This window comes from Panthera leo, chromosome D2 (assembly GCF_018350215.1).
Source record: "Panthera leo isolate Ple1 chromosome D2, P.leo_Ple1_pat1.1, whole genome shotgun sequence".
In the NCBI taxonomy this organism is placed as follows: Eukaryota; Metazoa; Chordata; class Mammalia; order Carnivora; family Felidae; genus Panthera; species Panthera leo.
In genome coordinates, this window is record NC_056689.1 from 39283961 (window position 1) to 39300170 (window position 16210).

At 50.1% G+C, this 16210-nt stretch overlaps 1 protein-coding gene across 5 annotated transcripts in view; it reads left to right on the plus strand.

Moving 5' to 3' along the window:
* Nucleotides 1–16210, plus strand: part of TSPAN14 (tetraspanin 14) — a 56101-nt gene that overhangs the window by 12971 nt on the left and 26920 nt on the right. For 3 of the 5 annotated variants that reach the window (XM_042909161.1, XM_042909157.1, XM_042909158.1), the window contains exon 2: nucleotides 15529–15626. In XM_042909161.1, coding sequence (XP_042765095.1) covers nucleotides 15546–15626 — 81 coding nt within the window. In that variant the 5' untranslated portion in view covers nucleotides 15529–15545. Of the gene's footprint in view, nucleotides 1–372; nucleotides 1308–11954; nucleotides 12296–15528; nucleotides 15627–16210 lie in introns of those variants that run through there. The other 2 variants (XM_042909160.1, XM_042909159.1) reach the window with 2 other exon arrangements.

Consider the following 16210-nt stretch of genomic DNA (forward strand, 5'->3'; position numbering starts at 1 on the left):
TCCATCGTTTTTCACAGGGAAACCCACTCACCCTGAGGCCTGCCCTACACTGTCTGTTCTCAGGGGCTGGGTGTGGCAGGGCGGGAGTAACTCTTCTCTTGGAAGGGCCACATCCCTTCAGTGAAAGGGGAGTTGCCGGGGGAGGAGGAAAGTTATGCTCTTCATTTGACCTTCCCTTCAATGGGGCCAGCCTGTTAAAAGTAAAAACAGGGCGCCTGGGTGGCTCAGTTGGTTGAGCTTCCGACTTCGGCTCAGGTCATGATCTCACAGTTCGAGCTGTGTGCTGACAGCTCAGAGCCTGGAGCTGGCTTCAGATTCTGTGTCTCCTGCTCTCTCTGCCCCTCCCCTGCTCGTGCTCGCTCTCAAAAATAAACAAACATTACAAAAATTAAAAATAAAAGTGAAAACAAAACGCTTGAGATAGAGACACCTTCTGTACGTAAATATCCCCTTTCCTCATCTGGGGGGGGGCGGCTAGGTTTAAATTTTGCCTTTATTTTGTTGTAGATTCCAGAAGGCGACACCATCCTTTCACTGGTGCCCCTTTAGGGTTGGTTCCTGGCCCTTTATCTGCCTTTCCCCACCCAGCCAACATCCCCTGGGCCTCTTGTGCCTGCCGGCCCAGTGGCTTTCCTCCCATTGTCTGCCACGCCTGGATCAGCCTCTGTGTCACTGCCCTAGGCTCTGTGTTTATGCCCTGCGTCACAGGAGGCCTTCGGTCTTGGTAGACGCCCAAGAGGCAGGGAGTCCGGCTTCACCAAGTCCTTTGGTTAGCGTAGCTTCCACAGCTGTGAAATGGGAATAAAAATAACCTGTGCGGATCCAGGGGGATGCACTAAAATACCGCACAAATCGCAGAATTAACGCACTGCTCCAGGAACGCGGACGTGTCCCCGAAACATACTCCCAATAAAGGTGGCCGGGCTCTCCTCCCCGGACTTGCCCTAATGGTTGTTTCCCTTCTTGAGTGCTGTGGTTTTTCTGATGGGCACCTCACACCCTCTCTGTTCAAAGCACGGCCCCCAGGCCTGTCTCTGGGCCGCAGTGGCAGCACCTGGGAGCTTGTTGAGAGGCAGCCTTGACATTTTAACCAAATTCCCAGGTGATTTGCATACACTTTCAAGTTTGAGAAGCCCTGGCTCAGACACCTTTGTTGCACCTGCCTGTTGCTCTAGCACCTTCCTTAGTCTGTTTTGTGGTTTTTGCAGACCTCACCCTCTTGCCCTCCTGAAAGTTGTCCACTTGAAACGAGTCTGGCAACTCCCGACTCCCCAGCTCCTGCCATCTGGGGTGTGCAGTTTCCGGAGGTATCCCTGGGTGCCGGGTGGGGAGGCCGGGGTGGGGAGGCCAGTGGAAGCGGGGGGCGGGGAGGGGGTGTCTCGGAGGGAGGGCTGGGGCCCCGAGAAAGCCCCCCTCCCCTCGGCTGGCAGCTGTGGGCACCTCCCCCAAGCTTGCTGGCGAGGTCATCTTTGGGGCACAGAGCCCAGGGGGTAATTGGAGCCCTCCTTTGTGAAAGGGTGGCAGGGAGCCTCTCTCAGCCATCTGGTACCACTTGCCCCGCCCCGCCTGTCCCAGCTGGACGACAGGATCAGAATCAGGTTGTTTTCTTGTAGAAACACAAAACATCCCACAGAAAGATGTTTTGGTGTATGTCGAAGTTAAAAGCAGTACTCCAGAAAGGGGACTATAAATTTTTTTTTTTGTAGCAGAGAAAAGTTGAATCTGGCCTTCCTGATGTCGCTAGGATCGCCTGCCCACCTCCTGTGTTCTGGTGGGGTGTGTGGGGTGAGTGCTGCTGGGTTGGGGGAGAATGGGCTCCCTGCACAGCTGCTGGGGCCCCCCCTGGCCTTCAGGAACTCCGTGTAGGGACTGAGTGCTGATCTCAGACCCCTCTCAGCCTTTTCAGCAGTGTCCCACCATTGATTTGCATTTTTTTTAAAAAAGAAATCTCTCCTCCCACCCCCCCTCCATTCCTTTCCTCTATGTTTTCAATGCATGACGTTTTATTTATTTTTTTTCTAGCAGGTTTCACTTTTCTTAGCTTGTTTGGGAAGTTTGTTTTGTTTTCTTTGCTCTGTGAACCTTTCTCCCCGGCTGTTTGCATTGCTGGGAGGAGGCCAGAAGCCAGGCTCTGCCCTGGCCTTGGAGCGTTCCCTGCCGGGAGCAGGATTACGGGGTGCTCCCAGTGCTGTCCTTGGAGAGAAGTGGGTTGGTCGTCTTAAAACACTGCATACTGTAGCGTGGGCTGTGCAATTTTGCGTAGAGGGGTTTTTAAACATCTTAGAAACACAATCTTTCTGTGTTTCAGGCATGGAAAATGGGAGGAAAAGGAGGCAGTGTGTGTCATTCTGAGTTCTCTTACATAGTTTTTTGTTGGGGGAGCGCAGGTGGGGGTGGGGCAAACTCCACAGAGAACATTTCAGGTCTGCATTGGACGCGCAGGTCAAATCTTTGCAGCGCGCTGGAGCAGCTCCCCTAAGGGCGCTGGAGACTCCGTTATGGGAGCAGAAGTGACTTCTCCCTGCGAGGGGACCCACTCATCACGCGGAACATCTGTGGCGTGCAGGGCCCCAACTGTTTCCCCTCTGCAGGGGCAGCTGCTCTGGCGTGTCTTGATCCCATCTGCAGGGCCTGGCCCAGAGCTGGGGACACACCTGGGGCTGTGTTGACAATTGCCTCGGACAGTCTTGGGGGTGAGAGACAGTTGGTCGCTCTGTGTTGCGTGGCGGTGTGGTGTCCCCATCTCAGGGCAAGTTGGTGACTGTCTAGATGTGGAGCCCTCCTGTCGTTCACGATGAAACCACCAGCTCTGTGGTGCCTTTCCTGACCAGCTTCCCACCTCGTCCTTCCTTCCTGTGCACGATCCTGCCCTCCAGCACCTACCTGACTCACTCCGTCCCTGGTAGAAGGAAGTGTGGCCCAAGTCCCCTGAGTCAGGCACCCGCCCCACTGTGAGCTCTTCACCCCCACGGCCTCATTCGGGGTGCCCCGCACGCAGCAGGTGTCCAGACACGTAGAATCAAGTGTTGTGTCTTCCACAACAAAAGCCACAACAAGAGCCTTTTCACCGGGAGGGACTGGCCTAGCGAGTTTGTGCACCTATGGATTGCTTGCCACCTCATCCTCAGTCTGGGGAGCCCTTGCCTCAGGCCCTTAGTTGAGAATTTCACAGTGGACAGAGGGCCCAGCGTGTTGGCCTCCTGGGTTCTTGTCCACGTTGAAGATGTCTCTGTGAACTGGGCCCAGATTCTCCACATCTTGTGTGCAACCGGCTTCTGGGTGTAGGCGTTTCAAATGCAGTTAGGGTTTCAGAAATAGGCCTGCCGTGATGAACGCGGGGCACAGGGCCCCCCCCCCCCCCAATCCTGTGAGCCGGCAGCTTCACCTTCCCTGGCAGAGGGCAGAGCAACTGAGAAGGCAGGAAAGTGCCAGGCCTCTTGCACCCAGCTTTTTGAGAAGGTGCGGGGGCAGCAGCTGTGGGTGACTAAGTCCCGCCTCACCTGGGTGGGCCTGCACCACCTCGCGGGTGCTCCTGTAGTTGGATGAATGCCTGATGAATCATGTTCAAGATCTCGGGGCCCCAGACTTGCTTTCTGTGCTAGTGCTTTATTTCTTTTTTGTTGTTGTTGTGTTTTTTGTTTTTGTTTCGTTTTTTAAGGAAAATGGCCACAAGCTCTATGCTTTGACTTGAGGCCCGTTATTTTGTGGAATCTCCCTTAATTTGAATTTCTTGGATTCTTCCTTATGATTGGACCCATGTTATGCATTTTCATCAGGAATACCACAAGAATGAGGTGTCCTTCTCAGTGTTTCCCCTCAGGCGGGATGGATGTTGGCTTGACTCATGACTGGTGAGGAAAAAAGTGATGACTTAGTTAACAAGGTACTATCTGCTGGGTTTCTCCACTGCTGAGTTACTATTATGTTCTCTGTAATTTGTAAGTGTCCGATGGGGAGATGCTTTGAGATAATGTAAACATGCTGTTTCTCATCAAACTTTTATCAACTGATTTTAGAGCCTGTCACCGTCTTGAATGTTTGTATCCCCCAAATTCACATATTGAAATCTAATGTCCGATTTGGCTGGCCTTTGGGAGGTGCTTAGGTCATGAGGAGTCCATCCTCAAGAGGATTACCACCCTTAAAAGAGATACCACAGAGCTCCCTTGCTCCTTCCACCGTGTAGGGGACACAGTGAAAAGGTATCAGCTTTGAACTAGGAAGGAAGAGGGCCCTTGCTCGACCATACTGGTACCTTGATCTTGGACCTCCAGAACCATGAGAAATAAATTTCCATTCTTTGTAAGCTACCCAGCCTGTGCTGTTTTGTTGCAGCATCTGGAACGGATCAAAAAAGAACCCACTGATGATCCTTGGTGGAAGATTCTTGACAGATCTTTATGTCATGGTTGCCAAATGGTGATATTTTAATTCCGTTAATTCCTTCTGCATTTGTCATTTGGCATTCTGCTAAAGAGGAGCTTTCTTGGGGCACCTGGCCGGCTCATTCAGTTAAGCATGTGACTCTTGAACTCTTCGGGTTGTGAGTTGGAGCCCCACATTGAATGGAGAGGTTATGTAAAAATAAAACCTTTTTTAGGGGCGCCTGGGTGGCTCAGTTGGTTGAGCATCTGACTTCGGCTCGGGTCATGATCTCGCAGCTCGTGGGTTTGAGCCCCGCATCGGGCTCTGTGCTGACAGCTCAGAGCCTGGAGCCTGCTTCGGATTCTGTGTCTCCCTCTCTCTCTCTGCCCCTAACCCACTCACATTCTGTCTCTGTCTCTCTCAAAAATAAACATTAAAAAAAAAAAAAATTAAAAAAAAACAAACCATTTTTTTTTTATTTTAAAAAAAGAGCTTTCTCTCCTCCACTTGTTTATTTATCCATTTATATATATCAGAGTGGACTTAAGGATTCTTATTTTACTCAACGAATTAAAAATCCATTACTATTATCGTTTATTCTGATGCTCAGATTCTTCCAGATTTTGCCAATGAGAGTTCCTCCAAACTGCTTTGAAGGACAGCTCTTAAAAATGTGAATTTCTAGGTCTGCCACACTTCTATTGAGCTAGTCTTCCTGTGCAGTTTGGAAAAAGCTCCTTGAGTGATTCTGATGTTCTTTGGAATCTGGGATCAGCTGGACGAGACCCATGATTTTCAAGTGTGCTCCTCACGGAACCTCCTCTATTCTTCCCAGACACCTGAGACAAGCAACCTGCTCTGCCTGTCTTCATGCTGGGTTTCTGGGTCAGAATTTCTTTGAACAGAAGCTCCTGTAGCTTAAAAAGTAATAAAAATAGTAAGTTTGAAAATCATTGGATTAGGTGACCTCCATTCCAGGCCCAGCACTTTTCCCGCTGAGCCCTTGCCTCCCTGCTTCCCTCCTTTGACCCACTTCTGTCCCTCCCTCTGCTTCTTTCCCAGCAACAGCACTGGTGTAGACAAAGGTCTCCTCTCACCAGATCAACGAGGAGGCCCCTTGGCGCTCCTTAGACTCAGCAGGATTTGGGTTGTGGGTTTTGGTGGTGGAAACTCATAATGCTGTTTGCTAAGTTCAAGGTTTCATACAGGAAACCAGGCGCTTAGAACCCTAGGCCCATGGGGGAGCCTGCTGGGGCTCAGAGCTGGTAGCCTAGGCTTTCCTGGACCTCCACGTGGAGGCCATCCCTTGGGCCTCTGGTCTCCAAACTCTGGGAATCTCCCTTTCCCACACCTGTGTGCCAGGGGCTCAGTGCTTGTGATGCCATGATAAGGGAGGGTGGCCCACCCTTACCCCTGTGTGACTTTGTAGTGTCTTCCCCTGAGGAAGAGTCAGACTTCTGGATACCTCTGAATGGCTGCTGCCACTGTGTCCAGTTTGCACTGTTTCTGGCAGACCCTGGCCATGAGGAGTTGGGTCCTAAGTAGAGTAGGACAGAGACACTTCTGACCCTGAGGGTGACTCCGAGACGTTGAGCTCCGTGGATCTGAGCCTTCCTCCCCTTAGTGGGTGGCTGTGCCTTGGGGCTGAGGTCACAGGTTCATTCCCGTGGACAATGAGGCAGCCTACTCTGGCCTACCTTTGTGATCCTCTGTCTCACTGGAACCTGTTCCCCTTCCATAGTCACCATTCCTATCCTTGACTTGTCACCTTAGGCCTACCTGTTTCTTTGGCCCGAGAATGTTCCCCAGCACCCAATGGGCTCTGAGGACTCTCTTCTCGGGTGGTAGGAATGTCTGAGGCTTAAAGTGTGCTACTTGGAGATACAGCCAAGCCCCCAGCTCCCTTGGGAATATGGCTGCCCTTCACTGGCATGGGCCTGTGACTTGAAAGCCTGGTGGAAAAGTTGAGTCTTGGTGAATGGCTGACTAGAGAATGAGTGACAGAGGAGACAGCAAGGGTAATGGGGGTGGGGTGGAGAGGGCAGGTTTCCTTCCAGCTCAGGTTATGGATGGACAGTGCTATCCAGGTACAGCATAGTTCAGCTGAGATCTCTGCTTAGGGTTTCACATGGCCCACATCTAGGTGTTGGCAGGGTTGCGTTCCTTTCTGGAAGCTCCGGGGAATAATGTACTTCCAGGTTCATTCCAGTTATTGGCAGAATTCAGTTCCTGACTGTTGTAGGACTGAGGTCCTGCTTCCTTGCTGTCAGCCAGGGCTACCCTTATCTCCTGCTCTGTGCACATGGCTCCTGGATTTCAGATCCAGCATTATGTACTGTGTCCTTCTCATGCTTGGAACCTTCCAGATTACTTCTGCCCTCAGCTGGTAGAAAGCTCTGTTGTTTTTTTTTTTTTAATTTTTTTTTTTAATGTTTATTTTTGAGACAGAGACAGAGCATGAATGGGGGAGGGGCAGAGAGAGAGGGAGACACAGAATCTGAAGCAGGTTCTAGGCTCTGAGCCATCAGCCCAGAGCCTGACGCGGGGCTCGAACTCACGAACCGTGAGATCGTGACCTGAGCTGAAGTCGGATGCTCAACCGACTGAGCCACACAGGCGCCCCAGAAAGCTCTGTTTTTAAGGGCTCACATAATTCCATTGGACCCACTCTGATAATTTCACTATTTTAAGGTCAGTTGATCAGTCAGTCTTAGTTACCTCTGCAAAGTTTCTTTTGCCCTTTCTTTTATACGGTGATAAGTTATGCTTCCTGGTTTTTCACTTTGCTCAGTAAAAAGATGGCAACTAAAAATATTTTGACGTCTTCCTAGACATCTGGGTAAAATTGGTGGGTCGAGTGGACACGCTTAATTTTACTTTATCGTAGAATCTCACAAAAGTTAAGATAAAGGGGATTTTTAAAAAAATCTGTATGAGGATAGGGGGGATGGGAAAGGAAACAACAAGAAACAATTTGCAAGCCAGTAATGGATGAGTGACCCAGTTTAAAATAGAGAAGTTGGGGGGCACCTGGGTGGCTCAGTTGGTTAAGTGCATGAGTTTTGATTTTGGCTCTGGTAATGGTCTCATGGTTCGTGAATTTGAGGCCCGAGCTGGGCATTTGTGTTGATAGTGTTGGGCTTGCTTGGGATTCATTCTCTCTCTCTCTCTCTCTCTCTCTCTCTCTCTCTCTCTCAATCTCTCCCCCTCTCTCTCCTCCCTCCCCCTCCCCCTCCCTCCCCCCCTCCCCCTCCCTCTCCCCCTCCCCCTCCCCCTCCCTCCCCCCCTCCCCCTCCCTCTCCCCCTCCCCCTCCCTCCCTCCCTCTCTCTGTACCCCTCCCCAGCTGGCACTAGCACGTGCCCTCTCTCTCACAAAAATAAGCAAACATTAAAAAAATTAAAAAATAATGAGAGAAGTTGGTGTCATCACCCACATTGTTATTTTCGGGCATGGTGCAGAGGAGCATCTGAGGTGGCTAAATGTAAGAATTCTTTGAAAGTGGCTGATGTGGTTGGATACCTGGATTGCTTTCCTTCCTCTGTGATGCTTGGTGATGCCCTCTTCCCTTTAGCTGGACATTGGGGATTTATTCTGCAGAAGAAAAAACCAGGGACCTGTGAAACCCCAGGTATTCCTGGAGGTGCATATGGAGACCACATTCATTCCCCAGCCTTCTACTTCCATTTGGCTTCTCAAACACTGATGACAGCCAGCCCCCTTCCTTCCAGGTAGGAGCTTAAAAGAGACCTCACTGGGGAACCTGACTGGCCGCAGAGGAAAGAATTAACGATGCCAACAACAAGGTTTCCCCAGCAAATGGCCCAGCCCGATCATCTTCACGAAAACTCACCTGCCCCAGGACTCAGTGCTTCCAGTTAGTTTTTAGGCATTTACTCTTCCTCATGAGGATTACTAAGGATTATTAACATCTGAAGAAGGTGCCTAACGTGAAAGGAAGCAAAACAAATAGGAAAAAAAAAAAGGCCACTTGGAAGAAACATGCTATTTACAGGGAAGAACATTTTGAAAAAAATTAGACATTTTCTCAGAGATCAGAGAAATTTTGTATCCATGAAGTAAGAACAGGCTGCTACAAAAAATATTTTGAGAACAAAATTATTAAAAGTTTAAAAAATGAGGGCAGGACAAAAATATCAGAACAATTAGAGAATAAAGTTGAAGGAGTTCTTGCAGAAAACAAAAAAGATGAAGAGATGGATAACAGAGTGAAGGATCACGCAGGGTTTCCGTGTCCACTAATAGGAGTTAGAGAGAGAGAACAGAGAAAAAAAAAAGTACGAATGGGAAAATCATCAAGAAAAAAAATTTCCTAGGCGGATATTGGTTTCCATCTTGGAAGGACTCCTTGGATGTTGAACCAAGTGGGTGAAGGTGAACCCAGACCAGTACCCTGAAATTTCAGTATGCTGGGGAGAAAGGGATGATCCTACAATTTCATACAGAGAAAGAATGCATCAGACACACAGATGGGGAACCTGAGTGGCTTCACAGCTTCTCAGTATGCTGGAATGTAGAAGATGTAGAGTGATGCCTTGTCATTCTCTGAAATTGATCCCCAATTCCATTCACATGCTTTTGTTCAAGAGTGAAGGTAGGATAAACCTGTTTTCAGATATATAGGATCCGAAAAACTTGCCTTTTACACTGAAAGTTTTCTCCACCAAGGTGAGCAAAGACTGGATCTCTCGTGGGCTGTGTCCCAAATTGAGGTAAAGGGAATTCTGGGTACCAGTCCAGATCGAAGCAGCTCCGTAAGCTCCAGGAGAGTTTTCTTCTGGAAGAAGAAATACAAACAGAACATCTGCTGTTAGCAAACTTACTGAGAGGAGACTTGGACAACTGGCATTGAATTTGGGGTTGACTATGGATAAATTTATAGGAAATTAAGCAAACAGAAAAATAAGAGAATCGTTAACTCCAGAGAACAAAAAGTTGTGCAGGAAAAGTAATTATGATTTATATGGCTCTCCCTGATGTTAGAAGTGGTCATGATAATGTAAACTCTGAAAGTCACTCTAGCCATTGCTAGAGTTTAACTGTAATTGGAGTGGAGATACAGGAAAGGAGAAGGATGAGGGAGCTTGGTGGGGGGCAAGTGGTTTCTATAGGAGTAAATAGAGTGGGGTGCCTGGGTGGCTTCATCGGTTAAGCATCTGACTTCAGCTCATGTCATGATGTCACGATTCGTGAGTTTGAGCCAGTGTAGACTCCCTGCTGACAGCGTGGAGCCTGTGTCTGATCCTCTGTCCCCCTCTCTCTGTCCCTCTGCCAGGGGCAGAGGGTGTGTGTGTGTGTGTGTGTGTGTGTGTGTGTGTGTGTGTGTGCATACAGTGCATATGTGCTCGCTCTCTCACACAAAGATAAACATGAAAAAAAAAAAGTTACATCGTCACCTTCCAGGGTAGGAAGTAGGTAGCTAATATCTAAAACTGAAAAGCCAAGGACTAGTAACACAAGCGTGTTACATATGGACATTTCTAAGAGCTATTTGGGGTATAGCTATCAAGATCAGCTGGAAAGTTGAAAGGGTCCCTTGGAAGGGGGAAGGGCCTACAAGCTGCTTTTTCTCAACACAACGTGTATGGTAGTTGCTGCTTCGATTCTGTGCAGGCATGATTTTGAAAAAAACAAACCAACTTGAAACCCCAAATCTAGAATGCATGGGGCACAAAAGGGGAGGTATTTTTTCATGAAGCTCGGTTGTGCACATGAATATGTGTGCACTGGCTTGATTTTGTTCATGTGTTTCTTACTGTGGGTCATGGTGAAAATGTGAAAGCCATCGTCTGCTGGTTTCTCATTGCCCGTTTACTCCTCATACGTCTGAGCTGCTCACGTATTTTACAGTGGAGCACGTGCTACTTTTTTAAATTAACAATAAGACGGGGAGAGGGAGAAGGAAGGAATCTTACAGGCTGAAGAATCCCAAAGTAGACAAGCCCTGTCTACAAGGACCGTAGAGGTCATCACGTTGGGGGGCCAACATCCTTGGAGGTTGGCACATCCTCCCCCCAGCAATGGCCAATTTACATTTATAATGCAGAGGTGGTAATGGTTAAGTGCAACAGTGGAAACGTTTCTAGAAAATCACTTAGCAGTCTACCCCCCCCATGCAACCATTTCCACACTTTTATATTCCATTTTGGCCTTCAACCACATGCTTACAAATTGTTCTGTAATTGCAAACCATGATGTTCAGATTTCATATTTAATGCATATTCTTTTTCTTTTGTTGGTTTATTTTCTGGAGGCAGATTCTTAGTCATGACTTTATTGGATTAAGGGTATGACTTTCTTTTCTTTTTTTTCTTTTTTTGGTTTTGAGTGTCTGTAACCATATTGCTTACCAAAGAGTGGTAACAATTTACTCTGCTGCCAGCAAGGTGTGAACTTGGCATCCTCATCACGGACTTGGCATCCTCATCACGGGCTTGCCAGCAGTAGCTACGTGGTTATTTTGTCAAAAAAAAAGTGTGACAGGAGATAGCATCTCTGGATCGTCGTTCGGTTTCATTTCCAGTGATGTTGAACATTTTCTCATCTGTTAATTATATTGTCCTTCCCTTTCATTTAATGTCCGTCTCTTTTGTCCTTGTGTCTAAAACTGGAGTCTTTTGAGTATGGATTTTTAGACATTGTAGATTTTTTACCCTTTGTCATAATTGCTGCGGCTGCCAAAAACATTATTTATGTTTCACTTAAAAAATTTTTTTTTAATGTTTATTTATTTTTGAGAGAGAGAGACAGAGTGCACACGGGGGAGGAGCAAAGAGAGGGAGACACAATTTCAGGCAGGCTCCAGGCTCCAAGCCATCAGCACAGAGCCCGACGTGGCACTCGAACTCACCAACTATGTGGTCATGACCTGAGCCGAAGTCTGACACTTAACCGACTGAGCCACTCAGGCGCCCCTGAAGACTTTATTTTTAAGTAATGTCTACCCCTGACATAGGGCTCGAACCTACAATCCCAAGATCAAGAGTTGCATGTTCTACAGGCTTTGCCAGCAGGCGTCCCTCAATGGTATTGGTTTTAATTAAGTTCCTTAGTTGGTAGAGAGCGGAGTTCTGCCTTCCTCTGATATGACTTGGTTTAGCAAATAAGATGAGCTGTCAGGGACCACAGTTACTTCGGGGTCATTTGGCTGCATGTTGGGTCAGCTCTGGGCTTTAGTTTCGGCACCAGTGCCTTTGTCACCTTCTCGGGGTGCTGTGTCAGCGTGGGTAACACTCAGGTGGGGTGGCCAGGGCGTTGAGGCTGTGAAGCGGCTGAACCAGACCCACTGGAGCTCAGCATTGGCTTCGTTCCCCAAACTGAGGGCCCCAGGGGCTTGTGTCGGAGGCGTGGCTTGGACTGGGGTCCACACAGATCTTCCCTTTACCTCCTTTGGTTTACATTCAGAGATCTTTGGTGACAGTGACGTTAGGGACCTGCTTCTACAGCCGGAGGCCAGCAGGGCAGATTGCAGTGCGCGCGCGCGCGCGAGAGAGAGAGCGAGAGAGAGAGAGAGAGAGAGAGGGGCAGGGGCAGGCAGCCTTTCTTTCTGCTCCTTAGGCTCCCTGGGGGTGGGGAAGTGGGGTCACTCTCCCCGCCTGTGGTTACTTGAGTGCCTTTTCTTCCCACGGGGAGGAATAAACAAGTGGGTGACAAAAGACTGAAATGTTTCCCCTCAACAGTTTCCTCTTTTGTGAGTTGGATGGGGAAATGGTGTCATTGGGACATCCCCACGCCTAGACCTCACAGGGTTATCTTGGTCCAACGAAAGTGGTGCAATGGGTCGTGGATGACAGGCGTTTAGGGGACGTGTCTGAGCGTGGTGCACGGTGTCATGGATGATCAGGGGCTTCCTCGTCCTTCCCCGGTGTGGACCTGGCTAGTGCAGTTCCAAGTCTCTGAGTCTCCAGGAAGGTACGGGCTTGGAGTTGACGTCATGGTTGCTGAGACTCTCTGGGTGTGGGATTGGACCCTGACGTCTGTGAAAGCAGAGCTTTTTCCGGTTGCCTGTGTGTCTTTGTGGAGTGAGGCCTTCGGGGGCCACAGTGAAAGAGGGTAAAACCTGTGGTGAGGGAGGCCAGGTGCCCTGCAGAGAACTCTCCCCTCTGGGGCCTGCGTGGTTATGAATTCCTGTGGCCTTTCTTTCTTTCTTTCTTTTTTTTTTTTTTTAAATGTTTATTTATTTTTGAGACAGAGACAGAGCATGAACGGGGGAGGGTCAGAGAGAGAGAGAGGGAGACACAGAATCCGAAGCAGGCTCCAGGCTCTAGGCTCTGAGCTGTCAGCACAGAGCCCGACGCAGGGCTCGAACTCACGGACCGCGAGATCATGACCTGAGCTGAAGTTGGACGCTTAACTGACGGAACCACCCAGGCGCCCCTCCTGTGACCTTTCTATGTTCGTCATGCTTAACCGGCCGGAGCTGAAGAACAGGGAGCTCCAGGTTGAGAGTTCTGTTTCACCTCAGAGTAATCATTTCCCAAAGGCCCCAAGCAGAGGGCAGGGATGAGGCTGCCACTACCTTGGAAAACATGCAGACTTGTGCTAATTAGCTGGTTTCTTTGTGGAGGAAGAAGGGGGACTGGCTTTGTTTACTGCTCCAAAGCTTTTGAGCAAGAGCTTTACCATGGTTGGGTTAAAGCTGACAGCTGACAGCTCAGAGCCTGGAGCCTGCTTCGGATTCTGTGTCTCCCTCTCTCTCACCACCCTCCTTGGTGTCCAAGGAATACTCTCGAGGACTCCTGAACTTTTGGGTACCATGCCCGAGTAGCCCTCCCCAGTCTCTGGGGTTCCGTTCTATGGAGCATATGGCCATCCACCTTCCAGGCGTCTCTAGGAACCACGAAGAAGAGGGGACTGTATTTGACAGTTCTAAGGAGCAGGCTTGTCTTGTCCATAAAAAGAAATAGGGTTTCTACCGTTTCGAACATTTTCCTGCCTTCTGGGGCATTTTCAGCCAAGTTGACTGTTTCACTGTGAGGAACTTACCTGAGATTTAGGTTAAAAAAGTTTTTGTTTTTGTTTTTTTTTCTATATGCATGAAGCCAGTCATCTGAAGTTGGACAAAAACTTAGTGCTTTGAGGTTTTTGTAATCTGTGAAACACAAATGGGTGAATGTTGGTTCCCTTTTAGTTAGTTGCCTACCAAGAGCCGTCGCTACCATAGCCCTAGTCTGTCCTGTGTCCCTACAGCTAGCAGGGTCCTTCTGCCTTTGTAGGATCCCCAGAGGGACCGCAGTCCATGGTGCCCGGGCTGATAGTACGTTAGGCGAGTCAGAAGTTGTCAAACATGCAGATTCTGGGCCCCAGCCTAGCCCCACTTATCAGAACGTGCAGAGGGTAAGGCCTTGAGATCTGTGTTTAGGATAAGTCATTTGATGCTGTCAGCTGGGTCTCTCAACACCAGTGACATCAGGGATCAGTTTCAGTTGAGGATGCTGAGGCCTTGAGAGGGCAGGAACTTGCCCAGGGTCGGGTCGCATTGCTGAAGGAAGGAGTCTCGGCCTGAGAGCCCCCGGTGGTCTCCTTGTAGCCGCCCTGCGTGGCCCAGGCTGCGTTCAGGCCTCCTGTGTGCCCTGTCCCCAGCGGTGTCCTTCGGTACCTGGGATCACATTCATCCTCATCCTCGGAGGGGAGTTTTGTGCAAGCGCGGCTCTGACGGTGGGGACAGGGGGCTGCCGGGTTGCTGTCCCCTTCCTGGCTGGTGTTTGAGGCCCGACAGGCCAGACTTGCCCATCCCTCCCGGAGGGAGGAGGTGAGCAGACCGTGGTGTCCAGGCTTCGGTGCCTGTTGATTCTGCTCTGTGGCCAGGAGGGTTGAGCCGGCACAGCACTCATCTCCAGAGGGCTGTGGTTTTCATGTCCCTGCTTGGCACCACTTTCTCAGAACATTACGAGCCCCGTGGCCAGGCCACTGAGGCTGCCTCACAGGAAGGGATTTTGCAGCAGCCACTCCTCGGCAAGGCGGCAGTAGCTGGATTCTTCCCGGCAGTTGTGAGTGGGTTGTCTCCTCACTGCTGGAGTAGCCTTGTTTGGTTTTGCCTTGGGCCCTGTTATGATGTGCCCCTCCCCTCACCCCAGGAAGTGGGAGGTGAACTGGGGCCTGGGGGTGAACCCTGGATCCTGCCTCCTGAGGGTCAGCTTGAGACTCCCCCACTCCCCCCCCCCCCCCACCTTTCCCATCAGGTAAAGGCGGGCCAGGTCCTGAGATTTCCCTTTTGAGGGCACCTTCCTTTTTGTAGGATTCTCTGAGGGGCTTTGGGGGATGAACACGGATGAAAAAGAAAAAGAGTGCCCCCCACTTCACCCTCTGTGCAGTTCACAGAGCATTCTGGAGTCTGAGCTTTTACCCACAGCCTCTGGAGGCCAAAACGGTGGTGGGCGAGTTGCAGGGCAGGTTAAGCAGGCGAGGGAGGGGAGACAGGCATGGGTGAATGCTGGCTGCTGTATGCTCCTGGGGTCTGTCCACCTTTCTCACCTCTGTGAGGTCAGAGCTTGGGAGGTCATCTCAGAAAATGTTGGATGAACGAATACGGAGCCTTAATTCTGGCTTCTTTACTGGCCTCGGTTAGATCATGCCTGCCTTTCATCTCTCCTTCCCAGACGTGCCTCTCAGTGCCCCCGTTTCTTTGGTGACTCCCTCTATTCCTGGCCCCTCTGCCGCGGGTAGTGGTGGGTGGAGAGGACGTGGACTGGGGACCCCGCTGTCCTGGGTTCAGATCCTGGGCCCTGTCGGGTTTTTTTGTCTTATCCTTGGGCAAGTCCCACAACCTTCCTTCCTAACTCCTGTTTCCTCTGCCAAGCAGTGGAACCAGCAACACCCAATGGAGAGATGAGATAGATGTTTGGGAAGGCCTGGCATTCAGGGGACACTTTGAACACCGACATTCTGCGTTCTTTCAGAAATCTCTTCTTATTTTCGGGGCTGTTTTTGGAAAGTTGAAGGAATGTGGTTGTTGCCCAGTCTATATAGCTGGCATTGAGAGTAAACTGAAGCCTGAACCCGTGCACGAACACGGGGAGACAGTTTGGGTAGATTTCTGGAGTCTGTGTATGAGCCTCACCTTTGCTCTTTCTTGGGGAGCAGGTTTGGGGGAGATGTTATTGTAAGTGACCCTGTCATCTCACCGCTCCCATGTCTGTCCACAGATCCTGCCTCTCGGAAGATGCACTATTATAGATACTCTAACGCCGAGGTCAGCTGCTGGTATAAGTACCTCCTTTTCAGCTACAACATCGTCTTCTGGGTGAGTTATCGAGAGCGGCCGCTTAGTCTTTTATTCAGTAGATCGTGATTCTTCATGAACTGTTGATTTGCCAGGCCCCCTGTGAGGCTGTGCAGGAGAAGGTGGGCAGGGTTAATGAGCCCTGCCCCCCCTCCCCGGCCGCCGGCAGAACCAGCGCCAAGTCGATTATAAAATAGACTGTTAAGTACAGTGACAGGGAAGGCCAAGGTGATTGAAAACCAGGTTAATGGGCCCCTACCTGAGCCTTGGAGGTTTAGGAACGTTTGAAACTCTGGCCCACACGCATGTCTGTCTTCCCGCTTCCCTGCCTGGGAATGAGCCCCATGAAACGTCGGTAGCAGGGCACTTAGTGCCCTTTTGACTGTGGGCCAGGCCCTGTTCTAGGCTCTGGGAGGTAAGAGTGGACACAGGCTATAAAGCCCTGTTCCTTGTGGTGCTTGTGTGTAACCCGTAATGGCAGTAGCCTACTGAGCAACAGAGTAGGGAGCTCCTTGGCTAGGGTGGTCAGGGAAGGGCATTCTGAGGAGATGACTTAAGGACTGAGAACAGAGTACGAGTGAAGAGGCAGCCGGTGGGGGTCTGGG